At 46.4% G+C, this 26,737-nt stretch overlaps 1 protein-coding gene across 2 annotated transcripts in view; it reads left to right on the forward strand.

Annotated features, from left to right (window-relative positions):
• GLB1 (galactosidase beta 1) overlaps positions 1–26,737 on the forward strand; it is a 107,582-nt gene that overhangs the window by 15,393 nt on the left and 65,452 nt on the right. For both annotated transcript variants that reach the window (XM_055414735.2, XM_088831752.1), the window contains exons 2-5: positions 15,454–15,623; positions 17,221–17,371; positions 17,915–17,975; positions 19,298–19,392. In XM_055414735.2, coding sequence (XP_055270710.1) covers positions 15,454–15,623; positions 17,221–17,371; positions 17,915–17,975; positions 19,298–19,392 — 477 coding nt within the window. The remainder of the gene's footprint in view (positions 1–15,453; positions 15,624–17,220; positions 17,372–17,914; positions 17,976–19,297; positions 19,393–26,737) is intronic.

Below are 26,737 nucleotides of genomic sequence, written 5' to 3' on the forward strand. Positions count from 1 at the left end.
TCTGGTGCCTCTGCCTTTTCCAAAATCTGCTTGAACATCTGGAAGTTCATGATTCATTATTGCTGAAGCCTAGCTTGGAGAATTTTGAGCATGACTTTACTAGCATGTGAGATGAGTGCAATTGTGCGGTAGTTTGAGCATTCTTTGGCATTGCCTTTCTTTGGGATTGGAATGAAGACTGACCTTTTCCAGTCCTGTGGCCATTGCTGAGTTTTCCAAATTTGCTGGCATATTGAGGGCAGCACTTTCACAGCATCATCTTTCAGGATTTGAAATAGCTCAATTGGAATTCCATCACCTCCACTAGCTTTGTTTGTCATGATGCTCTCTAAGGCCCACTTGACTTCACATTCCAAGATGTCTGGTTTCAGGTGAGTGATCACGCCATCGTGATTATCTTCGTCGTGAAGATCCTTTTTGTACAGTTCTTCTGTGTATTCTTGCCACCTCTTCTTAATATCTTCTGCTTCTGTTAGGTCCATTCCCATTTCTGTCCTTTATCGAGCCCATCTTTGCATGAAATGTTCCCTTGATATCTCTAATTTTCTTGAAAAGATCTCTTGTTTTTCCTATTCTGTTGTTTTCCTCTATTTCTTTGCATTGATCGCTGAGGAAGGCGTTCTTATCTCTCCTTGCTATTCTTTGGAACTCTGCATTCAGATGCTTATATCTTTCCTTTTCTCCTTTGCTTTTCGCTTCTCTTCTTTTCACAGCTATTTGTAAGGCCTCCTCAGACAGCCATTTTGCTTTTTTGCATTTCTTTTCCTTGGGGATGGTCTTGGTCCCTGTCTCCTGTACAATGTCACGAACCTCCGTCCAGAGTTTTTCAGGCACTCTATCTATCAGATCTAGACCCTTAAATCTATTTCTTACTTCCACTGTGTAATCATAAGGGATTTGATTTAGGTCATATCTGAATGGTCTAGTGGTTTTCCCTACTTTCTTCAATTTAAGTCTGAATTTGGCAATAAGGAGTTCATGATCTGAGCCACAGTCAGCTCTTGGTCTTGTTTTTGCTAACTGTATACAGCTTCTCCATCTTTGGCTGCAAAGAATATAATCAATCTGATTTCAGTGTTGACCATCTGGTGATGTCCATGTGTAGAGTCTTCTCTTGTGTTGTTGGAAGAGGGTGTTTGCTATGACCAGTGTGTTCTCTTTGCAAAACTCTATTAGCCTTTGCCCTGCTTCATTTCGTGCTCCAAGGCCAAATTTGCCTGTTACTCCAGGTGTTTCTTGACTTCCTACTTTTGCATTCCAGTCCCCTATAATGAAAAGGACATCCTTTTCGGGTGTTAGTTCTAAAAGGTCTTGTAGGTCTTCATAGAACTGTTCAACTTCGGCTTCTTCAGCATTACTGGTTGGGGCATAGACTTGGATTACTGTAATAGAATATGGGGCCACCCAAGATGAACGGGTCATGGTGGAGAGATCTGACAGCATGTGGTCCACTGGAGAAGGGAATGGCAAACCACTTCAGTATACTTGCCTTGAGAACCCCATGAACAGTATCAAAAGGCAAAATGATAGGATAGTGAATGAGGAATTCTCTAGGTCAGTAGGTGCCCAGTATGCTACTGGAGATCAGTGGAGAAATAACTCCAGAAAGAATGAAGGGATGGAGCCAAAGCAAAACAAATACCCAGTTGTGAATGTGACTGATGCTAGAAGCAAGGTCCGATGCTGTAAAGAGCAATATTGCATAGGAACCTGGAATGTTAGGTCCATGAATCAAGGCAAATTGGAAGTGGTCAAACAGGAGATGGCAAGAGTGAACGTAGACCTTCTAGGAATCAGTGAACTAAAATGGACTGGAATGGGTGAATTTAACTCAGATGACCATTTTATCTACTACTGTGGGCAGGAATCCCTTAGAAGAAATGGAGTAGCCATCATGGTCAACAAAAGAGTCCGAAATGCAGTACTTGGATGCAATCTTAAAAACGACAGAATGATTTCTGTTCGTTTCCAAGGCAAACCATTCAATATTCTGTCCATATTATCCCCCTTTAAAAAACTTCTTTTTATTTGTTTGGCTGAGTTAGGTCTCAGTTGTGCACTCAGGGTCTTCCTTGTAGCACATGGACTTCTCTAGCTGCAGCACGGCTTTGTTGCCCTGTGGCATCCTACTTCAGGGGCCAGGGACTGAATCCACGTCCCCTGCATTGGAAGGTGGATTCTACCACTGGACCTCCAGAGAAGTCCCTCCATTTGCTGCTTTTCTAAGCTTTCTTGTCACTGCTCCCCAGGTCTAAATAACACACTGTTGTTGTCAGACTGCTGTGACAGGTCAGAGGGTGTCCTGGCAGTCACAGTCTCAGGGGACAGAGCAGGGCAGGTACCAGATCCCTGGAGCAAGAGAAAGAAGGTATCCTGCTGTCATGCCCACTCACAGACTGCTTTTGATGCTTTTCAGTGATAATTCTGAAAGGATTAAAACACATGCCAGAGGCGGTGTTGGCATTCCACAGCCACCCCTGGGGCTAGTGCTGGGTTAAACAAGTGGTCTCCCTTTTTCAGCCTGTTTCTGGCAGGGCTCACTGGTGATCTGGCTGCAGATGTGGTGACGGTGTCCACTGAGTCTTTGTGGAAGAGGCACCAGGAATCTGCAGTTTCAGGAGGAATTGTGGGCTTGTTCAGATTTCTTTCGGGTGGAGGTGGGCAGTGGGTAGCTCCAGGACCATCACCTGGCCCTTCCCCCAACAGTGGGCTCTTAACTCGGGTGGAAGGTTTGGGAGGTTGTTAAGTAAGTTGAGTTGAGTGCATGCTCAGTCGTGTCCGACTCTTTGTGACCCTGTGGACTGTAGCCCACCAGGCTCCTCTGTCTGTAGGATTCTCCAGGCAAGAATACTGGAGTGGGTCGCCATTCCCTCCTCCAGGGGATCTTCCCAATCCAGCGATTAAACCCACATCTCCTGCATTGCAGGTGGATTCTTTTCTGCTGAGCCATTGGGGAAAACATCCCAATTTACACTCATGACTGGGGACATTGCCATTGGGTAGGTCCTCTGACTTGTGAAAAGGACGGGGCCCTTTCCCGCGGTCTCTCAAAGAGCAGCAAGGTGGGAATGATGGCATTTCAGGAGCCCTGGTATCAGAGTCAGCCCAGACTGCATTGGACAGTCCTCACAAGATCTAGGGGTGCCCTTTCCTTAGGACACAGGTGCCCTAAGTCCCATGCGGGAAGGAATTTTTATGATGTGTACTTGGGTGGCATCACAGGGCCCTTCCGCAAGGGGATCCTCCCTCCCATCAGTCGGTTCCCACCTCAGAGGTGGGGCCTGGATAAGGGAGTCGTGATTTCCCATGGTGGTGACTGACCTCAGCCGTTTGTTCATGAGTGACTGATTTTTTTGTCTCCTGTGAGACACGTCAAGCTGGAGCCCCACTGGCTGCCCAACTATCTCACCCTTTCGGAACGCTATGGTTTCTGAGCCCTTGCCTGAGGTCATCTCTGTCAACACGCCCTGGTTGCCACCACAGTCATAGTGATGGTGACTGTGTCCACCGGCCACTGGCGGTTAGGTGGCCCTCTTTGGGTATGTCAGCATTTCATCACCCTCAAAGACACAAAGAGTGTCTTCTGCCATTCCCTGCCCACGGAGCACAGCCCTCAGGGGACCTGAGGTCTCCAGGGCCTCCTCACTGCTGCCTTCCTTACGGAAGGGCGCATTATCTGGCCAGGCTTGGGGAGTGTAGGCAGATGGTGGGGTGTCTGGTCACTGGCTTTACCTTCTCATCTCTTAGAGCCGTCTCACACGTTCCTTAGGATTGCACAGCAGTCCTGGCACCTCACTTCATTTCCTATAGGTCAACATCAAGTCCGAGTTCCAAGGCACCAGGTTCCAACTGCACAGGGACTGGATTGAAAGCCTTTACCAAGATGAGAGCTCACGAATCTTGAGGGAATGAGCCATGTCCATACACTCCCCTCTCTCCTCCTCTGTCCCCTCGAGATCCACTCCCAGTGTTCCCCTCCACCCCCATCAAGTCCTGGCCTTACCCTTCTGGCAGGAGATGTAGGTCTCTTTCAACACTGCCATGGAAGCCTCTAGCATTCACAGAAGAGTGAATGCAAGAATCTTCTCTAGCATTCACAGAATGTCCTGCGTGGACGCATGATTGGAGCCTGTCAGCCGGTCTTTCTTCAAAGCTGCCAATTGGTTAATAAAAGCCAGCCAAGCTCACAGGCCTTACAGTTACCAGCACCCCGTCCTTCAGCCTGTGCCACAGGGAGAGCTACGGCAGATGCCAGCTCCCGTCTGCTGAGTCTCCTCCCAGTCCTGTATAGGTGGGGCCTCAGTGCGTGTACTTGCAAACCAGAGGCTGTCACCCCCTCCACTGGGCGCTGCTCTAGGCTTCTCACCGCTGTCTTGACACACAGGAAATGAGAAGCCCAGGTGCAGATTCAGCATCGTGAGGATCTGCTGTTTAGGCCACTTCTGGAACAAACTGTTTTAATTTGGGTTCCTCCAGAAGTAAAACAGGCTTCTGTGGTGCCTCAGGCAGTAAAGAATCTGCCTGCAATGCAGGAGACCGAGGTTTGATCCCTGGGTCAAGAAGGTTCCCTAGAGAAGGGAATGACAACTCACTCCAGTATTCTTGCCTGCAGAATGCCACGGAGAGAGGAGCCTGGTGGGCTACAGTCCAGTTCAGTCACTCAGTCGTGTCCAACTCTTGGTGACCCCATGGACTGCAGTATGCCAGGCTTCCCTGTCCATTACCAACTCCCAGAGCTTACTCCAACTCATGTCCATAGAGTGGGTGATGCCATCCAACTATCTCGTCCTCTGTTGTCCCCTTCTCCTCCTGCCTTCAATCTTTCCCAGCATCAGGGTCTTTTCCAGTGAGTCAGTTCTTTACATCAGGTGGCGAAAGTTTTGGAGTTTCAGCTTCAGCATCAGTAAGCTAATAGTCCTTCCAATGAATATTCAGGACTGATTTCCGTTAGGATGGACTGGTTGGATCTCCTTGCAGTCCAAGGGACTCTCAAGAGTCTTCTCCAGTATCACAGTTCAAAAGCATCAATTCTTTGGCACTCAGCTTTCTTTATAGTCCAACTCTCACATTCATACATGACTGCTGAAAAACCATAGCTTTGACTAGATAGACCTTTTTCAGCAAAGTAATGTCTCTGTGTTTTAATATGCTGTCTAGGTTGGTCATAGCTTTTCTTCCAAGGAGCAAGTGTCTTTTAATTTCAAGGCTGCAGTCACCATCTGCAGTGATTTTGGAGCCCCAAAATGTAAAGTCTCTCACAGAAAATTGGATTAAAGATTTATTGAGCATGGCCCCACCCATCAGAACATGACCCAATTTCCCCCACAGTCAGTCTCTTCAACCAGGAAGCTTCCATAAGCCTCTTATCCTTATCGGAGGGCAGATAGGATAAAAACCACAATCACAGAAAACTAATCAAACTGATCACATGGACCACAGCCTTGTCTAACTCAAGGAAACTATAAGGCATGCCGCCTAGGGCCACCCAAGACGGACGGGTCATGGTGGAGAGTTCTGACAAAACGTGGTCCACTGGAGAAGGGAATGGCAAACCACTTCAGTATTCTTGCCTTGAGAACCCCATGAACAGCATGAAAAGGCAAAAAGGTATGACACCAAAAGAGGAACTCCCCAGGTCTGCAGGTGCCCAGTATGCTACTGGAGAAGAGTGGAGAAGTAACTCCAGGAAGAATGAAGAGACGGAGCCAAAGAGAAAGCAGTGCCCAGTTGTGGATGTGACTGGTGAAGGAAGTAAAGTCCTATGCTATAAAGAACAATATTGCATAGGAACCTGGAATGTTAGGTCAATGAACTTGGAATGTTAGGTACATGAATTTCTCATGAGGCAGGTAAGGTGGTCTGGTATCTCTTTAAGAATTTTCCACAGTTTGTTGTGATCCACACAGTCAAAGGCTTTGACACAGTCAATAAAGCAGAAGTAGATGTTTTTCTGGAACTCTTGCTTTTTGAGTGATCCAGTAGATGTTGGCAATTTGATCTCTGGTTCCTCTGCCTTTTCTAAAACCAGCTTGAACATCTGGAAGTTCACAGTTCACGTACTGCTGAAGCCTGGATTGGAGAATTTTGAGCATTACTTTGCTAGCGTGTGAGATGAGTGCAATTGTGTGGTAGTTTGAGCATTCTCTGGCATTGCCTTTCTTTGGGATTGGAATGAAAACTGACCTTTTCCAGTCCTGTGGCCACTGCTGAGTCTTCCAAATTTGCTGGCATATTGAGTGCAGCACTTTCACAGCATCATCTTTTAGGATTTGAAATAGCTCAACTGGAATTCCATCACCTCCACTAGCTTTGTTCGTAGTGATGCTTCCTAAGGCCCACTTGACTTCGCATTCCAGGATGTCTGGCTCTAGGTGAGTGATCACACCATCATAATTATCTGGGTCATGAAGATCGTCACTCCAAATCTTTGTTGTGATGAGACCGAACGAAGGAGCATACACTCACCTGACAAAGATCTATTTTGTACAGTTCTTCTGTGTATTCTTGCCACCTCTTCTTAATATCTTCTGCTTCTGTTAGGTCTGTACCATTTCTGTCCTTTACTGTGCCCATCTTTGCATGACATGTTCCCTTGGTATCTCTAATTTTCTTGAAAAGATCTATAGTCTTTCCCATTCTATTGTTTTCCTCTGTTTCTTTGCATTGATCACTGAGGAAGGCTTTCTTATCTCTCCCTGCTATTCTTTGGAACTCTGCATTCAGATGCTTATGTCTTTCCTTTTCTTGTTTGCCTTTAGCTTCTCTTTTCATAGCTGTTTGTAAGGGCTCCTCAGACAGCTTTCTTATCTCTCCCTGCTATTCTTTGGAACTCTGCATTCAGATGCTTATGTCTTTCCTTTTCTCGTTTGCCTTTAGCTTCTCTTTTCATAGCTGTTTGTAAGGGCTCCTCAGACAGCCATTTTGCCTTTTTGCATTTCTTTTTCTTGGGGACGGTCTTGATCACTGCCTCCTGTACAATGTCACGAACCTGCATCCATAGTTCCTCAGGCACTCTATCAGATCTAATCCTTGAATCTATTTGTCACTTCCACTGTATAATCATAAGGGATTTGATTTAAGTCATACCTGAATGGTCTAGTGGTTTTCCCCACTTTCTTCAACATAAGTCTGGATTTGGCAATAAGGAGTTCATGATCTGAGCCATAGTCAGCTCCCTGTCTTGTTTTTGCTGACTGTATAGAGCGTCTCCATCTTTGGCTGCAAAGAATGTAGTCAGTCAATTTCGGTGTTGACCATCTGGTGATGTCTATGTGTAGAGTCTTCTCTTGTGTTGTTGGAAGAGGATATTTGCTATGACCTGTACATTCTCTTGGCAAAACTCTGTTAGCCTTTGCCCTGCTTCATTTTGTACTCCAAGGTCAAATTTGCCTTTTACTCCAGGTTATCTCTTTACTTCCTACTTTTCATGGACCTAATATTTCCGTAGGACCTAACACGGGGTACAGTCCATGGGGTCGCAAAGAGTCAGACATGACTAACAGTCGGAGTGACTAACAGTTACACTTTTCAAAGTAAAACATGAAACAGGGGCTTGAGTGCATGTGACCTGAGAAGCTGTCCAATTTGGACAGGTGGAAAGAGGCAAAAGCCTACATGAGGATGTGTATCATATTAATTCTGCCAAAGACTCCTGGAAAGTCCACAGAATATCTCCTGAATTGTCTACCTGAAAGAAGAGAGTGTAATTATCCCCCTTCCACCAGGGCTGCCCCCCAGGGGTGTGGACTCCACCTCACTCCTGGGTGAGCAGGTGCCCACGGTGTGGGGATTGTTGTTCAGTCACTCAGTCGTGTCCAGCTCTTTGTGATCCCATGGACTGCAGCATGCCAGGCTTCCCTGTCCTTCACTCTCTCCTGGAGTTTGCGCAAATGGAGATAGTCTGCCCCGCTGAGTCAGTGATGCCATTCAACAAGCTCATCCTGTCTCTCCATTCTCCTCCTGTTGTCAGTCTTTCCCAGCACCAGGGTCTTTTCCAATGAGTCAGCTCTTTGCATCAGGTGGCCAAAGGATTAGAGTTTCAGCATCAGTCCTTCCAATGAATATTCAGGGTGGATTTCCTTTAGGATGGACTGGTTGGATCTCCTTGCAGTCCAAGGGACTCCTAAGAGTCTTCTCCAACACCACAATTCAAAAGCAATTCATTGGCGCTCAGCCTTCTTTATGGTTCAGCTCTCACATCCATACATGACTACTGGAAAAACCATAGCTTTGACTAGAGGGACCTTTGTCAGCAAAGTGATGTCTCTGCTTTTTAATACGCTGTCTAGGTTTGTCATAGCTTTTCTTCCAAGGAGCAGGCGTCATTTAATTTCATGGCTGCAGTCACCATCCGCAGTGACAAAGACTTAAGGGATGAGTTTGAGATAAGACCCTATCAGCATACAGTACAATGAGTTCTCAAGGGACTATCCACAGGAGCTGATATAGATGTGTGGGTTTTTTTTTTTATTAAAAATATTTATTTATTTGACTGTGCCAACTCTTAGTTGAGGCACTTGGAATCTTTAGTTGTGGCCTGTGGGATCTAGTTCCCTGACCAGGGATTGAACTCGCACCCCGTGCATTGGGAGCACAGAGTCTTAACCACTGGACTTCCAGGGAAGTCCCCTGAGTTCACATTTTAAGCTTAATTTTTTCCCAGTTTTATTGAGAAATAATTAGCATACATCCCTGGATAAGTTTAAGGTAAACGACATGATTGATTTACATATTGTGAAGTGATTACCACAGTAGGTGGTAATATCCCTCTTCTCACACAGATACAATAAAAAGGAAAAAAAAAAGAAAGAAAATTTTTTCTTATGACGAGAACTCTTAGAATTTACTCTCTTAACAATGTTCCTATAGATCCTGCAGCATTCTTAGCTGGAGTCATCATATTGTACATGACATCTCTGGTACTTATTTACCTTGTAAATGGAAATTTGTGCCTTTTGACCACCTTTCTCCAATTCTTCCTGCCCCGACTTTTTAATTTGTGTCAGCATTTCACTTGGAAAAGTTTTCACACATACACAGAGTTGAAAACATTTCATATCCTCGTGATTCAGATTCTCCCATTAACATGTTACTGTCCGCCTATCCCTGCATCCATCAGTGCGTCTATCAACTCTGTCTCGTTTTGGGGATGCATTTGGGAGTCGGTTGCGGACATCAGTGTACTTGCTCTGAAATATATCAACATATAAATCATTACCTAGAGGTCAACATTTGTTTAGAGCCCTTCTTTCCTTTAAGGTAAACTTTACATGGGCCTTCCCTGGTGGCTCAGACGGTAAAGAATCTGCCTGCAATGCAGGAGACCTGGGTTCGATCCTGGGTCAGAAAGATCCCCTGGAGAAGGGCATGGCTATTCACTACAGTATTCTCGCCTGGAGAATTCCATGGGCAGAGGAACCTGGCGGGCTACGGTTCGTGGGATCACGAAGAGTCAGACACGACTGAGTGACTTTCACTACTATAGACTTTACATACAGTGAAATGCATGAGAGATTTTTTAATTTCACAGTGTTTTGGGTTTTTTTTTTTAAGATTCGTTTATTTTTGGCTGTGCTTGGTCTTCTTTGCTGTGTGCAGGCTCTCTCTAGTTGCAGCGAGTGGGGGCTGTTCTCTAGTTGCGGTGCAGGGGCTTCTCAGTGTGGTGGCTTCTCTTGTGGAAGCACAGGCTTCAGTAGTTGTGATGCACTGGCTTGGTTGCCATGAGGCATGTGGGATCTTCTCGGAGCAGGTATTGAACCCGCGTCCCCTGCATTGGCAACAGGATTCTTAACCACTAGACCACCAGGGAAGCCCACCGCTTGATGAGTTTTGACAAACGCATACACCTGGTAATCCCAAAACCTGATTCAGCTCTAGCATGTTACCATTGCCCCAGAAAATTCCCTAATGTTCCTTCCCAAGCACTGCTATTTTCAAAAATATTTTGTTTTAATACCATCAACATTTCAGAGTAACTCTTCTCACTTGACTTTAAAATGTCTTACGTTAGATTTGGCTTCTTACTTCCTTGTGTTAGAGTTACATTCAGGTTCAGTTGAGGTTAAAGTTCAACAATGAGCATGGCTTCGAGGTGGGGCTGTGTACATCTTCCTGAATCACAAGGTGAGAGTCACGTCTGCTTGCTTCATTTTTATGAGGCTGACATGAACAGAGGGATCACATCTGCCTGATCCCTCCTTTATAAGATTCCTTCAACCTTGATGATGGTTTTAGCATACACTGATGATTACCAGCAAAGGTCCGTCTAGTCAAGGCTATGGTTTTTCCAGTTGTCATGTATGGATGTGAGAGTTGGACTATAAAGGAGGCTGAGCGCCGAAGAATTGATGCTTTTGAACTGTGGTGTTGGAGAAGACTCTTGAGAGTCCCTTGGACTGCAAGGAGATCCAACCAGTCCATCCTAAAGGAAATCAGTCCTGGGTGTTCATTGGAAGGACTGATGTTGAAGCTGAAACTCCAATCCTTTGGCCACCTGATGGGAAGAGCTAATCATTTGAAAAGACCCTGATGCTGGGAAAGATTGAGGGCAGGAGGAGAAGGGGACGACAGAGGATGAGATGGTTGGATGGTATCACCGACTCAGTGGAGATGAGTATGAGTAAACTCCAGGAGTTGGTGATGGACAGGGAGGCCTGGCATGCTGTGGTCCATGTGGTCACAAAGAGTTGGACATGACTGAGCGACTGAAATGAACTGATGATTGCAGCTTAAGTCTATTATTTTACTTAAGGTTAGGAAAGGATGTTTTTCAGATTCTCTTATTCTGTAGCCATTTATTAGCTAGCCATTGTCAACTTCCTGGTTACCCTGAAATATTTTTTTTTCTGTGAAAAGGGAAATAACCTGCTTGGCTTTTTCCCTTTGCTTGTCATTTTTGGAGTAATGAGTTGGAACTCTTGCAGTCTCTAAGTGACTGGTGAATTCTTTTTTCCCCTCTGTGTGTCATTATGAACTCACAGGTGTTAAAATCCTTGCAGTCTTTTTGTTCCAGATGATACCTGTTAAGTTTCTCTTTTCTAAAAATAATATTTTTGAATATATTTTTTGATCTCTTGGCTGCTTTGCACGGCATGTGGGATCTTAGTTCCCCAACCAGGGATTGGACCCTGCATTGGCAGTGTGGAGTTTTAACCACTGGACCACCAGGGACATCCCTCTCTCTTTTTTAAAGAGAAAGCTGAGTTTTTTCTGCCCAGGGCCAGTGGGAGCCTCTGGCTTAGGCCCTGTGTTCATCCTGCATCTAACCAACCCATGAGTTCTGTGGGGTCCACTTCCTGCCCACCTGACCCCTCGCTGCCACCACAAGGGTCCACAGCTCTGCTTCCTTGATTGCCATTTCAGGAAAAGAGCAGACAAGAGTGCCAAATATCTGAAAACACACGCCTGATCCTATCAGTCTTATGTTTAAGGTGCTCTCTGTAACTCTCGGCATAAAGGCCAGGCCCTTGGATGTGGACGGCAGAGCTCATTCGGTCCGGCCTCTCCCATGTCCTGGTTTCGGGTGTCACTGTGCTTTATCTGTGTTGTTCCACCACTCCCTGCCCGAGTGCCGCACCCTCTCCGTAAGGGCTCCCAGTTTCTGCTGCCTGCCTCGCACCTCTCCTTGGCTAACTCTTCTTCATCCTGGGGCTCAGCTTACACCAGGCATTCTCAACGCTGACTGTACGTTACATCATCTGGGCAGTTTTAAGAAAGGCCTAGGCCTGGGCTCCACCCAAGATCAATTAACATCTGCATGTCTGAGCGATGAGGCTTGACTGCTATTTTTAAAAGCTTGGGCAGGTGATTCTGATGTGCAGCCAAGGTTGAGAATCACAATTTGAGGTGTTCCTTCCTCTGGGAAATTCTTCTTTGTCCCCTAGGCCTGGGTTACAAGCTGTTTATTACTGTTGCCATCTTCTGCTCGTGTCCCGTCCCCCAGCTGTACTCGATATAATTGGATAACTGTGTATGTTTAAGGTATACAACCTGGTGGTTTTATCCTCATTTAATCATCTAGGACTCATTGTGTTGATTCTTGGGTTTCTTCCTTGCTAGACAGAAGCTTCACGTGGGCTGCGGCTGCATCTGTGTGGTTCCCCTGTTATTACACAGCACATAGTAGGTGTCTGTAATTTTTATAGTTATTAGGTTGGTGTTTGGGCTGTATTTTGAGGTTGTTTGAATGCAGAGATGGTGGTGGTGCTCTGTTCTGTGGGATTAAGCCAGATTTCACCTTCTGCCCGGATCACTTCTCTCTAAGCTCATTTCCTACTTCTCTGAACTATTTCTCTTGGACAAGGAGATTTGTGGATCTTAGTTCCCAGACCCGGAGAAGGCGATGGCACCCCACTCCAGTACTCTTGCCTGGAAAATCCCATGGGTGGAGGAGCCTGGTAGGCTGCAGTCCGTGGGGTCGCTACCAGTCGGACACGAGTGACTTCACTTTCAATTTTAACTTTCATGCATTGGAGAAGGAAATGGCAACCCACTCCAGTGTTCTTGCCTGGAGAATCCCAGGGATGGGGGAGCCTGATGGGCTGCCGTCTATGGGGTCGCAGAGTCCGACACGACTGAAGCGACTTAGCAGCAGCAGCAGCAGCAGTTCCCAGACCAGAGATTGAACCTACATCCTCAGCTGTGAAAATGTGATTCCTAATCACTGGACAGCCAGGAAATCCCCAACCAGCAGACTTCAGGCAGCCCTTTCCTCTTCCCAGTTCTACCTGAAATTGCTCCCTCCCTTTCTATCAGTCTAAAGAATTTCCCCAACCTTTGAGCTGCCTTTGAACTCACAAAACTGTGGGAAACCTTTATTTGATATTTAGTCATATGCATGGGCTTCCCTGGTGGCTCAGAGGTTAAAGCATCTGCCTCCAAGGCGGGAGACCCGGGTTCTATCCCTGGGTCGGGAAGATCCCCTGGAGAAGAAAATGGTAACCCACTCCAGTATTCTTGCCTGGAGAATCCCATGGACGGAGAAGCCTGGTAGGCTACAGTCCACAGGGTCGCAAAGAGTCGGACACGACTGAGTGACGGAACGAACGGAACGGATGCTTTGAGATGTTTTCAAAATCATCCATTGGGCCACATGGTATAAGAAATAATTTTTATATTTTTGTTAATTTCTGGTTTTTGAATGGTGATTAAAGCATTGCTTACTGGAAGAATAAAGGGATACTGACACTCTGGCATTTGAAAAAATGATTCTTAAATTAGCTTTTTGTTTATTTTTGGTTAGTAAAGCTTTCCAGTTGTCCCTTAGCAGTCTCTGAATTGTTTAACATTTAGTCACAATGCTTTTTTTTTTTTGCCATGCCCGCAGCAAGCGGGATCTTAGTTCCCCAACCAGGGATCAAATCCACTCACCCTGCAGTGGAAGTGCAGAGTCTTCACCACTGGACCCCCAGGGAAGTCCCACAGTCACAGTACTTTAACTCTCTAGTAGGATTTCAAGCCAAGTGTGATCTAGGACCCTTGCTTTCATGGTTGTTTCCAGATATGGTTTCAAGGGCAACACTCAAAAGTTTCATGGGACTGTTATGCTGCTATGAAAAAAAGATTTTTAAAAAATGCCTAAAGATGCACAAGAAATTTTACCAACAATTGTTGTTCAGTCGCTAAGTTGTGTCCGACTCTGCAACCTCATGGACTGTAGAATGCCTGACTTCCCTGTCCTTCATTGTCTCCCCGAGTTTGCTCAAACTCATGTCCATTGAGGTGATGATGCCATCCAACTGTCTCATCCTCTGTCACCTCCTTCTCCTCCTGCCCTCAATCTTTCTCAGTGTCAGGGTCTCCTTTCCAACGAGTTGGTTCTTCAAATCAAGTGGCCGAAGTATTGGAGCTTCAGCTTCAGCATCAGTCCTTACAGTGAATATTCAGGGTTGATTTCCTTTAGGATTGACTGATTTGATCTCCTTGCAGTCCAAGGGACTCTCAAGAGTCTTCTCCAGGACCACAGCTCAACAGCATCAGTTCTTTGGCACTCACTTTATTTATGGTCCAACTTTCACATCATACATGACCACTGGAAAAACCATAACCACTGTTGACAATGGAGGACGCTACTTAAATGGTTTCTTGTAGCCTTGGGTCAGGAAGGTCCCCTCGAGACGGAAGTGACAGCCCACTCCAATATTCTTGCCTGGGAAGATCCCATGGACAGAGGAGCCTGGTGTGGGTTGTACAGTCCAGAGCATTGAAAAAGAGTTGGACTTGACTTAGCGACTAAACAACAATTTGTAACCCTGGTCCTGTTGCTACATGAGGTCTGTTGCTGCCTTTTTCCATCCACCAGAGGGCAGTGTTCTATTCTACCTAAAAGTCCAGCCTCCCCTTTGAGGTCCTCTCTTTCAACTCCTAGCATTTCGCCTTCTGAAGTGATCCCCAAACAGTGTTTCTTGAAATTTGATTTGATTCTAGAAATACAACTTACATTGCAACACCACAGAGAAATAGATCCATATGCAAATCTATAATATGCCTATATAACTAAAGTTTCATAAAATAACACTTATCTTTGTAGAGAACAGACTTGTGGTTGCCAAGGAGAAGGGGGTTGGGGGAGAGATGGATGGATTGGGAGTTTGGGGTCAGCAGATACAAACTATCATATAGAGGGTGCAGAGACAACACGGTCCTACTGTATAGCACAGAGAACTATGTTCAATATCCTGTGATAAATCATAATGGAAAAGAATATGAAAAAAGATGTATATATAGGTATAACTGAATCACTTTGCTCTTCAGCGAAGATTACCACAACATTGTAAATCAACTACTTCAATAAAGTACAATTTTTAAAATAACACTTGTCTTTATTATGTGTAATACTGATTTTTTTTCTTTTTTCTATTCTCTTTCATTTAAAAAAGTTCTGATCACCCAGATTGAGTTCACGATTCACAAACTGGGTGGCAGATATTGCCTTCAAGTTCATTTATCTGGCATCCTGCATTTTTATGGATGAAGAGACAGAGGGTTAGAGAAGGATGCTCGGTCATGGTGGGACTCGGAGCAGCAGCTAGGAAAAGGTTTCAGGGCTTTGGACTTCTGGTCTGTTGTTCTCAGCATAGTGACGTTCCTGCTGAGGGAAATGCAGGGCTCCAGCAGGGTACGGCCATAGGGGGCGGGGGGAGGCAGTGTGTGTGCATGTGTGTGCATGCACGTGTGTGTTGCCGCCCCAGGACACTGGGTATGAGAGGAGTCCCCTGTAGCAGGGGGATCCTTTGGTAATGTAACTTCGGCATCTCACCCACTGCTTGTCACATTGGTGCCAGCCTCTGGAACTTTGCATGTAGGTCCTCCTCGCCTTTACTCATCAGTGGTTTGTTTTATAGCCCAGAACCAGGCACGTACACAAACTAAATGGGTAGGGAGTCCTTCACCACCGTCTAAACATCTGCTTTCTGAGGGTGGAAGTTCTCATGTGGTCCAATCCTTGCTCTGTAGAACGCCACCAAGAGAACATTCCAGATCGACTACTACCATAACCGCTTCCTCAAGGATGGCCAGCCCTTCCGCTACATCTCAGGAAGCATTCACTATTTTCGTGTGCCCCGCTTCTACTGGAAGGACCGGCTGCTGAAGATGAAGATGGCTGGGCTGAACGCCATCCAGACGTAAGTAGGAGGGCACTGGGCTCCCCTCCAAGGCAGAGACACCCGCACCTGGAGTGGGGGACCAGCTGCATCTCTCTCTGCAGAGGTTTCGTTGCTCAGAACGGGAATAACATGGTCTGGTGTCCCACTCCAGTATTTTTGCCTGGGAAATCCTGTGGACAGAGGAGGCTGGCAGGCCACAGTCCATAGTGTCGCAGAGAGTCAGACACAACTGAAGTGACTTAGCATGCACCGTGTCCCGGGAGAGGTTTGTCGTGGCCGTGGGTGTCGCTTCTTTAGACAGTTAACTACTTCTTCCAGCCTTGAACTCTGTGAGCAGAAATCATAAAATGAGTATCAGCTTAGAAAGGCAGAGGGAAGTAACAGTGATTGAGGATCTGCTGTGTGCAGGACATACGACATGGATGATACCATTTCTCCAAGTTCACTATTACCGAATGCAGCTGATAAAACTGAAATGTGCCGAGGCACGTGCTTGTGGACAGAAATCCAGCTGAGATTTAAAGATATGGGTGTTTGCAGGCGGCCACAGCTCCTCTCAGCTCCTAGGGGAACGTGCCTTTGGGTCGATCCCTGAAACCTAGTTTGTCTTTGTGGTTCTGCTGGGGTGATTCTGTGGCCCAGGGTTACAGAATCACCCCCAATGACTCTCCCCTCATCTCTTCTGTTTGTTTCAAAGTGACTAATTGAGAAGGAAGTTGGGGTGGCTGGCCACTCTGGGTTTTGCATTGCTGATGTGGATTGCTGATAACTTTTCAAAGATAAAGTATGAGAAAATCCAGCAGCACATTCCTGGGATAGACGGTTAGGGAGAATCCCACTCATTCTTCTGGTTGTAGGACCACTGGAGCCTGTCTGTAGTTTTAGCCCTAAAACTAAGTTCTGGGAGACCAAAATGGTTCCAGGGAACCCTGAAACCAGAGAGACCTTTGATGGCAGTGGGTAGCTTTGTATTTAAATTTGTGTCCAGTGCTGCAGGCAGTCAGGGGAACTGGTCAGAGTTTTTGTTACTTTACCTCCTTCAGGGTAGTCCTGATAAAATTTTTGGTTAGAAGGACACGGCTTGGAGGCTTTTCCATTTTTATTGAAAAACATTTTTCAAAAAGTAAGTATATCGCTTATGACCTTAACACAGATACTTTCATTTTTCCTAAGCCTTACACAGGCATATATAATTTTTACACAGTAGAAGTTTGTGTCCATGTAACTATGTATTTTTTGTTTTTTGGCCACGCTGTGTGGCTTGCAGGATCTCAGTTCCCCAGCCAGATATTTAACCCCAGCCCTGTCAGTGAAAGCCCAGAAACCTAACCACTAGGCCACCAGGGAACTCCATATATATATAGTTATTTTTTTTTAAAACAAGCATTAAATAGGAATGGGCATCCTTTGTGAAGCATACACTTAAAAGTGTCCCCACAAGTGATTATCTGGGTAGCTGCCGTGAAAACTCAAGAGTTTTTTCTCAAGAGGCTGCCTTAGAAGATGTCTCTGTGTGTCCTGTGGGTTTATAGTTCTGCAGAGTGGTTCAGAAATGTGTGTGGGACACCTGGAATTTTGAGCTATTTTCAGGAAGGGGCTGTGTGCGTCTTGGCAGGTACGTGGCCTGGAACTTCCACGAGCTGCAGCCTGGACAGTACAATTTCTCCGGGGACCATGATGTGGAACATTTCATTCAGCTGGCACATGAGCTGGGCCTGCTGGTCATCCTGAGGCCGGGACCCTACATCTGTGCAGAGTGGGACATGGTGAGTGCGGCTAACCTGGCCTCGTCTGCCTGGTGCGTGGACAGATGGGGCTCTGGGGAAAGGGAATGAAAGCGCTGTGGGTAAGTCTCATTCCAGATAGCACGGGCCTGTAGCTAAGAAAGCCCAGGTGTCTTTTACCTTAGGCGGTGGCCAGGCAGAGAGGAGCAGGGAGGGGTGAGAAGGCATGGGTCCTCCTCCTGGTGGTCACAGACAGAAGTCAGTTTCCTCATCTGTTAAGAGCAGTTCATGAAGTGGCCTCTGTCTGCCCCACAGGGTAGATATGAGTTTCAGTGGAGTAATCTATAGAAAAATCTTTGATTTCTCAAAACATTGCATTCATGCAGCGTGATCTTATTTTTTATTATGTTTACAATCTCTCATTGCCCTGAAAGTTATAAACCAGAAAGCCTAGCTCAAATGCCTGTTCTCCATGACACATTTCTTCTTTACTCTCACTGCTAGTAGTAGTAATAATTTCTATCTCCCCTAAGATCTTAAAATAGTTTCTTTTTTTTTATTTGTTTGCTTGTTTCCCCATCCTAGGGAGGATTACCTGCTTGGCTATTGGAGAAAAAATCTATTGTTCTCCGTTCTTCGGATCCAGGTGAGTTGTTGGAGATATTGTAAGAGAATTTAAGAAAGTTCAGATACTTTATATCCAAAGGGTCAGATACAATATTTCAAAGGCTGGGGTACTCCTGGGTGAATGCTTCTGAAAGTTTAGTGAGAGTGTGGGTGTCCATCATGCTCCACCAGACACTGAGTGTGCAGGAACGAAGGACTGTCTGAATAACTCGACCAGATCTTGCCGATGCCTTGGTAACTCTTTGAATTGGCACTGGGCCCTCCTTGCGGTTGACTGACTGACTTTAATGCTTTCTCTGCCTCCATTCTCAGTCTGTGACTTGATGGGGGACGACTCCCAGCTAACCAGAAGGGCAGATGTAGTTTCTGTGGTGGCGTCACTGGATCTCTCTTCATCTGCTTTTACAGAGTGGTCTGTGAGTGATAGGTTTTTCCCTTATCTAGCTATAAACCCTGATCAGTCTGCAGGTCCCGATTTGCTGTATTTATTTTTTGCTGGCATATAGTTGACTTAAAATGTGGTGTTATTTTCTGCTGTACAGCACAGTGAATCAGTTATGTATATTTCTGAGATTCTTCTTCCATGTGGGTCATTGCAGAGTACTGAGTAGAGTTCTTAGCTACATCTCTGTCTTCTGAAGACTTCATTTCTCTTGGGGATGGAGCTGGTCATAAGAGCCGCTGCTGCTGCTGCTGCTACTACTAAGTCACTTCAGTCGTGTCCGACTCTATGTGACCCCACAGACGGCAGCCCACCAGGCTCCCCCGTCCCTGGGATTCTCCAGGCAAGAACACTGGAGTGGGTTGCTAACAATGATTAAATCTGCTGTATAAAAGGCTAATACATTATGCTCTGCGTGGCTTTTCTTCTTAGCCTACTGCCCTCACATTTTACACTTAGTCTATTATTAGCGTTTTCCCACGCACTGTCTCATTTAATACTTATAGCAGCTTTGTGAACTGCGTACTTATCCCCATTTGACAGTGTACGTGTATAGCTGATTAGAACTTATTTTTTTTAAAACTCAGCTGTGACAGAGAAGGACCCGTCACTCAGTCATTCAACAAACACTGGCAGATGCCTCCCGTGCTGCAGGCTTGTGGTCTTAGCGGCAGGGGCTGATACCAGGCACACTGGTCCTCTGAAGGCTCCGCTGAGCAGACAACTCCAGGCAGGACAACTTTTATCAGACTTGCAGTGCACGTGATACCCCCGTTTCAGAAGACAGTGGTTGAATCCAGTCTGTTCAATCTCTGCGGCCAGCTCCAGGATAACACGTTGCATGGTGCCTCTTTGTAGAAAAAAGATGTGTGATGGTATTAAACCTGGTTGTTTTCCAGATTACCTTGCGGCTGTGGACAAGTGGCTGGGGGTCCTTCTGCCCAAGATAAGGCCCCTCCTCTATAAGAATGGAGGCCCGATTATAACAGTGCAGGTAATCATGGAGCCCGGGCTGGTAGGGGGAGATTTCCATTTATCCACACAGTATATGGGAGTGAAGCAGACAGGAGCCTCGTGTGACTCTTTTTTTTTTTTCTTTTTAATTTTTAGAACTGAAGTATAGTTGATTTGCTATGTTGTGTCAGTTTCAGATGTCCGGCAATGTCATTCGGTTTTATATACAGATATAGATTCTTTTCCATTATAGGTTATTACAAGATGTTGAATATAGTTCCCTGGGCTCTACAGTAAGATCCTTGCTGTTTATCCTCCTATGTCTATCTCTAAGAGGCAATGCCACAGACGGTACTTTGATTTAAATTGCATTTTGAGGGGGCTTTACCAATTTTGAATGCCCTGTGTGAGACTCCGTGCTGGCCGCCCTACGGATGCCATTCAGTTATCCCAGCCACCGTCGCCAAAAGAGGTTAAGTGACTTGGCCAAGGTCACGCAGCTGGCAGATGGCAGTAAGGACTGCAGCCTGGCTCCTCTCTGCTCCCACAGCGCCTCCTGGCTGCAGGGACGCAGCCCGGACTGACCCACTTTGGTGTCTGTGTCGCCTTAGTCGTCGGTTACCACGGGTATGGAAAAAGGATATGGTAAGCTGGGGCCACTGTGTTTTTTTCCTCCCACATCCTGCCCTCACTTTCCTTCTTCCACGTGTTTTTGTCTTTGCAGTGACTGGTAGGAGGAGGAGTATGTCATATGGCAAGAGTGTTCCAAGAGAAAGATCAGTTCACTTGACCTGCACTGATTTTTGATGTTTGTAAAATGACTTAGGTCAAACAAAACCATGTTTGTTGGTCATTTTGCAAGGGTTCTCTTATTGCAAAGAGTATGTTATGTAAAACTGGCTTTGTCCCGGCCCAGCATGGGGTGTGTGCAGCGCTGCCTACGGATATGTGGGCCAGAACTTAGGACCAGTACTGTTCACTGTTTATAGGGATGGTCATTGTGGGGAGGGAGCCTGGCTACTTCTGTGTGCTTAAGATAGAGGCTGTAGGGGGTTCCGTGGCGGTCCAGTGGTTAGGACTCTGCACTGTCACTGCTGTGGCCTGGGTTCACCCCCTGGTCAGGGAATTAAGATCCCACAAGCTGTGTGGGGTAGCACCCCCCAATAAAAAAACTAACAAACAAATATGCAGGTTGCAGCAAGAGGGCTAGGCTGATCAGGGTGCCTGTTCTGACACTGGGTGGTGGAGAAAGGCCAGGCTGCTGTTCCCAGAGGGATATACTACTGGTAGCATTCACTGCCCCCGCTTGTCCTGAGTCTGTACCAGTTAAGCTTCAGATCAGTTCAGTTCAGTTGCTCAGTCATCTCCAACTCTTTGTGACCCCATGAATCAGCATGCCAGGCCTCCCTGTCCATCACCAACTCCCAGAGTTTACCCAAACTCATGTCCATCGAGTCAGTGATGCCATCGAGCCATCTCATCCTCTGTCATCCCCTTCTCCTCCTGCCCTCAATCCTTCCCAGCATCAGGGTCTTTTCCAGTGAGTCAGCTCTTCGCATGAGGTGGCCAAAGTATTGGAGTTTCAGCCTCAGCATCAGTCCTTCCAATGAACACCCAGGACTGATCTCCTTTAGGATGGACTGGTTGGATCTCCTTGCAGTCCAAGGGACTCTCAAGAATCTTCTCCAATACCACAGTTTAAAAGCATCAATTCTTTGGTGCTCAGCTTTCTTCACAGTCCAACTCTCACATCCATACATGACCACTGGAAAAACCATAGCCTTGACTAGACGGACCTTTGTTGCAAAGTAATGTCTCTGCTTTTTAATATGCTGTCTAGGTTGGTCATATCTTTCCTTCCAAGGAGTAAGCATCTTTTAATTTCATGGCTGCAATCACCATCTGCAGATGGGAATACCAGACCACCTGACCTGCCTGTTGAGAAACCTGTATGCAGGTCAGGAAGCAACAGAATTGGACATGGAACAACAGACTGGTTCTAAACAGGAAAAGGAGTACGTCAAGGCTGTATATTGTCACCCTGCTTATTTAACTTATATGCAGAGTACATCATGAGAAACGCTGGGCTGGAGGAAGCACAGGCTGGAATCAAGATTGCCAGGAGAAATATCAGTAACCTCAGACATGCAGATGATGCCACCCTTATGGCAGAAAATGAAGAGGAACTAAAAAGCCTCTTGATGAAAGTGAAAGAGGAGAATGAAAAAGTTGGCTTAAAGCTCAACATTCAGAAAACGAAGATCATGGCATCTGGTCCCATTACTTCATGGCAAATAGATGGGGAAACAGTGGAAACAGTTAAGCTTATAGGAGCCCATTTTCCTATATGACGATTTCAAGGCTGAAACTGGATGTCTGCCTAGCTGGGTCTTCTTCCTTCCTCTTGATCTCAGGTTTTCCTCAGTTTCCATTGTTTTTTAGTTTGTTGTTATTGTTGTTTAGTTGCTTAGTCACGTTCGACTCTTTGTGACCCCACGGACTGTAGCCCACCAGGTTCCTCTGTCCATGGGATTCTCCAGGCAAGAACACTGGAGTGGGTAGCCATCTCCTCCTCCAGGGGATCTTCCCAACTCAGAGATCAAACCCACGTCTCTTGCATCTCTAGCATTGACAGGCAGATTCTTTACCATTGAGCCACCTGGAAAGCCCTTTGCTTCTAAGTCACTTTTTTAAAAAAAATTCATGTATTTACTTGGTCTTAGTTGCAACATGCAGGATCTTCAGTCGCAGCATGCTAACTCTTAGTTGGGGCATGTGGGATCTAGTTCCCTGACCAGGGATCACACCCAGGCCCCCTGCATTGGGAGCAAGGGGTCTTAGCAAGGGACAACCCCCAGGGAAGTCCCCTGTAAATCACTTTCAATTTTTGCTCACAAGTTTTCTGTATCTTTTGATTATTGAAAGGCACTAAAATGTCATCCCTGGAGAAGGGAATGGCAGTCCACTCCAGTATTCTTGCCTGAAGAATTCCATGGACAGAGTAACCTGGCGGGCTATAGTCCATGCAGTAGCACAGAGCTGGACACAACTGACTGACTAACACTTTCACTTTCACAATGTCATCAAATACGAACTCTGCACAGGAGAGCAAAGTTGATTGATTTAGAGGGGTGGACGGTGGGCATGTTTCCTCCTGTATCCATCCCTGGCAACCTCAGGTGACATGAACTTAATTGTGAGTCCTGCCAGGGGACTCAGTTTCCTCCTGTTACTTCTCCCTACCTCTGTCTGCCTGCTCAGATCCTTTTGCCCCTTGGTAATCACACATTGGAGAAGGAAATGGCAACCCATTCCAGTGTTCTTGCCTGGGGAATCCCAAGGACGGGGGAGCCTGGTGGGCTTCCGTCTATGGGGTCACACAGAGTCGCTCACGACTGAAGTGACTTAGCAGCAGCAGCAGCAATCAGGAGTGGGGGCCTTCTACCCTACAACCTAATTTGTGGGGCGCTCATCATGAGGGATCCCCTCTGTTTATACCTGTTGTTTTGGAAGATCAACAACTGAAAATGTCTTTGCTGCTTTACAGTAAATCCCCTATGTATGAACGAGTTTCATTCCAAGAGCACGTTCCTAAGTCTAATTTGTTCCTGAGTCCAACAAAGTTAGCCCAAGTACCCAACTAACACCATTGGCTATATGGTACTGTACTATAAGTCTATAATGCTTTCCACACTAATAATACATAAAAAAACAAACACACAAAAGAAAACATTTTTAATCTTACAGTACAGTACCTTGGAAAGCTTAGTAGGACAGTACAACAACTGGTGCACGGGGGTTGGCAGCGAGCAAACAGGCAAGAAGAGCAAGTGACTGGAGAAGGGGACGAGGTGGAAGATGGCAGAGCAGAAGAATCGTCAGCAGTAGGGGACAGAACGCAAGCTCTGATTTCACGCATGCCTGATGTTGACGGCACAGGTGCTGGTTCCTTGCTGGATCAGTTCTGGCTGTCGTTGTTCAGTCGCTCAGTTGTGTCCGCCTCTCTGTGACCCCATGGACTGCAACGCTCCAGGTTCCCTGTCTTCCACCATCTCTCGGAATTTGCTCAGTCTCTTGTCCATTGTGTTGGTGATGCCGCCAACGATCTCCTCCTCTGTTGCCTCCTTCTCCTCCTGCCCTCAATCTTTTCCAGTATCAGGATCTTTTCCAGTGAGTCGGCTCTTTACATCACGTGGTCAAAGTGTTGGAGCTTCAGTTTCAGCCTCAGTGCTTCCGATGAATATTCTGGGTTGATTTCCTTTAGGATTGACCGGTTTGATCTTCTTGCTGTGCAAGGGACTCTCAAGAGTCTTCTTTAGGACCACAGTTTGAAAGCATCAGTTCTTTGGCGCTCAGCCTTCTTTATGGTCCAACTCTCACATCCATACAGGACTACTGGAAAAATCATAACTCTGACAATACAAACCTTTGTCAGCAAAGTAATATCTCTGCCTTTCAATACACTGTGTAGATTTGTCATAGACAAACAATTCTGTCTACCCTCTTGGAAAATGATCCAGTGATATCTAGGTCATAGCTCTTTTTTTCTCGTCCTCGATGACAATGGTAGCACTGGATTGCATTCTGAACAGCTCCTGCAGTCTTTGTGAACTGTTCTGCATTTGGGTCCCGTGCCTCGAAAACTAACAATTGGTGGCTCCTCAAATAAAGCAAATCCCCTTGCCATTTCCCTGCACTGTGAATCTTTTTGGTTCTTCGGTTTCTTCATCTTCCTCTTGCTTCTCTTCATCCTCTCTCTGGGCACATTCACATCTTTGACAGTTCACAACTTGAAGATTCGTATGTAGGGGACTTAGGAGCTGACAGGGTGACATAATTATCCTAGAGCAAGTATCTGCAAGCTGCAGCGGGGGCCCCCTGCCTGTCATGGTAAATCAGTGCCATCGGCACACGGCCATTTATGCATTGCCCAGAGTGTTTGTGTGCCACAGTAACGTACTCGAGCAGCTGAGACAGAGACTTATGGCCCAAAAGCCCTAGTGTTTTCTCTCTGGCCCTTAAGTGTTAAAGTTAGCAAACTCCCGCTCTAGAAAATCAGTGTTCCTCGGAATCTCACTTTGACTTCGTCTATGTGTCTTTCAAGTCCTTTTCCGTATGTTTCTCCTCTCACCTGCCCTGCCTCTCCTTTCCGCTCCTTGACAATGATAGACAACTTGAACATACGCTTTGTTGCCAGCATTTTGAGCCCTCACAAGGTGCCAGGTATCGTGCATTGGCTCAGGGACTCCTCGTGCAGCCCAGTGGGGAAGGCACACTCACCTCTGACAGACAGAGAGACGGTTTACAGGTGGAGCCACATGGATGAGAAGAGGCAAAGCTGAGATTTGCATGAGGACTCTTGGGCCTTTGATGTCTGTGCCTGTGACCGCAGCACTAAGCTGTCTCGCCAATGTGGAGCTTTTCTCTCTTTCTCTAAAAAGCAAACCAAATTATGTATATGCATGAATTACAATCCTGTTTAAAATAACCTCCTATATTTTCTGTAATATAATGATGTTAATGGATAAATGAGGCTTGAAAACGTAAGTGAAGATCAACAATGTCAGCTTGGGCGTGGCCAGAAAAGAACTCGGGGTGCAGAGGCTGTGAGCCTACTTTGTTGCTAGAGCTGACCTTAAAGTTAGCTCTGAACTTCTTGGCAGCCAGATGATGAAGGAAGACACAGCCATATAAGAACCTGTTTTCTTCTTTTTGGCTGTGTTGTGCAGCCTGTGGGGTCTTAGTTTCCCAACCAGGGATTGAACCTGTGCCCCCTGCATTGGGAGCACAGAGTCTTCAGCACGGGACCACCAGGGAAGTCCCTATAAATAGCTCTTAATTAAAAGGAGGAAAAAGAAAATGAGGGGGAATTTACCTTGCTAGTATTTACAAAGCTTTTCTTAGGATTTATTTCATTTATTTTCAAAGGGGCTGCTGAGGGTTCATCTGGATATCAGGATCAGGTCATCAGGGTATCAGGATCAGTATCCCAAGGAGGGTGTCCTGCTCTTGCGTGGAAACACCTCCTTTTTTCCGGATGGTTTCATGCCCTGTGAAAAGCAGCCCTGTACTGGGGTCGTGGAGAGTCGGACAGGACTGAGTGACTGAACTGAACTGAACTGAACTGGCTACTCCTGCCTGTTGTTCTACTTTTTTGTTGTTGTTGTTCTTCTTCTTAAGAGCATGTAAGAAACAATGTATTATTTTGGCTGCCCTGGGTCTTTGCTGCCCTGCACAGGCTCTCTCTGGCTGTGGCTACCCTCGAGTCGTAGTGCACAGGCTTCTCATTGCGGTTGCTTTTCTTCTTGTGGAGCACAGGCTCGAGGGCACGCAGTCTGCAGGAGTTGTGGCCCATAGGCTTAGCTGCCTTGTGGCATGTCGAATATTTCCAGAACAGGGACTGAACCCATGTCTCCTGCCTTGGCCGGTAGATTCTTAACCACTGGACCACCAGGGAAGTCCCAGAACATTTTTATGTTATTTTATTTGCTGTACCTGGAGGCATATAGAATCCTAGTTCTCCGACTAGGGCTTGAACCTGTGTCCCCTGCATTGGATGCATGGAGTCTTAATCACTGGACCACCTGGGAGGTCCCCGTTTTGCTTTTTGAACCCATACCATGACAGTATAGTCAGAGGGATTCTTGCTGAGAAAACCATCAAGGTAGTACTTTTAGACAGTGACGGTGGGATTTGGTTCCTCTGCATCACTCCCCACCCACACCCTGACTGTGTCCACAGGCTGCTGCTAAGTCACTTCAGTCATGTCTGACTCTGTGTGACCCCACAGACGGCAGCCCACCAGGCTCCCCCGTCCCTGGGATTCTCCAGGCAAGAACACTGGAGTGGGTTGCCATTTCCTTCTCCAATGCATGAAAGTGAAAAGTGAAAGTGAAGTCGCTCAGTTGTGTCCGACTGGTAGCGACCCCACGGACTGCAGCCTACCAGGCTCCTCCGTCCATGGGACTTTCCAGGCAAGAGTATTGGAGTGGGGTGCCATTGCCTTCTCCGCAGGCTTCCTGGAGCTACCAGCAATTCTGCAAACGGCCTGCTCTCTGAGGAGCGCTCTCCACCTGTCTCGCTTCCTTGACCAGTGCCTTTCTGTCTAGAGCTGCCTCGGGTAACCCCTCTAGGGAAGCTCCGTTAACCTCCTCTCCCGGCTTCTCTCAGGCTGGACACCTGTTTTTCTGGGGGCTCACAGTTTCTTTTTAACTTTTTATTTTGTATTGGAGTTTAACAATTACTAACAATGTTGTGATAGCTGCAGGTGTACAGCAAAAGGACTCAGATATACATGGATCCCTTCTCCCCCATTCTCCCCTCCCATCCAGGCTGCCACATAACATTGAGCAGAGTTCCCCTGTGCTGTACAGTAGGTTTTTCTT

Source organism: Moschus berezovskii, chromosome 24, assembly GCF_049115385.1.
Source record: "Moschus berezovskii isolate FMDL1 chromosome 24, NW_MosBer_1.0, whole genome shotgun sequence".
NCBI lineage: Eukaryota > Metazoa > Chordata > Mammalia > Artiodactyla > Moschidae > Moschus > Moschus berezovskii.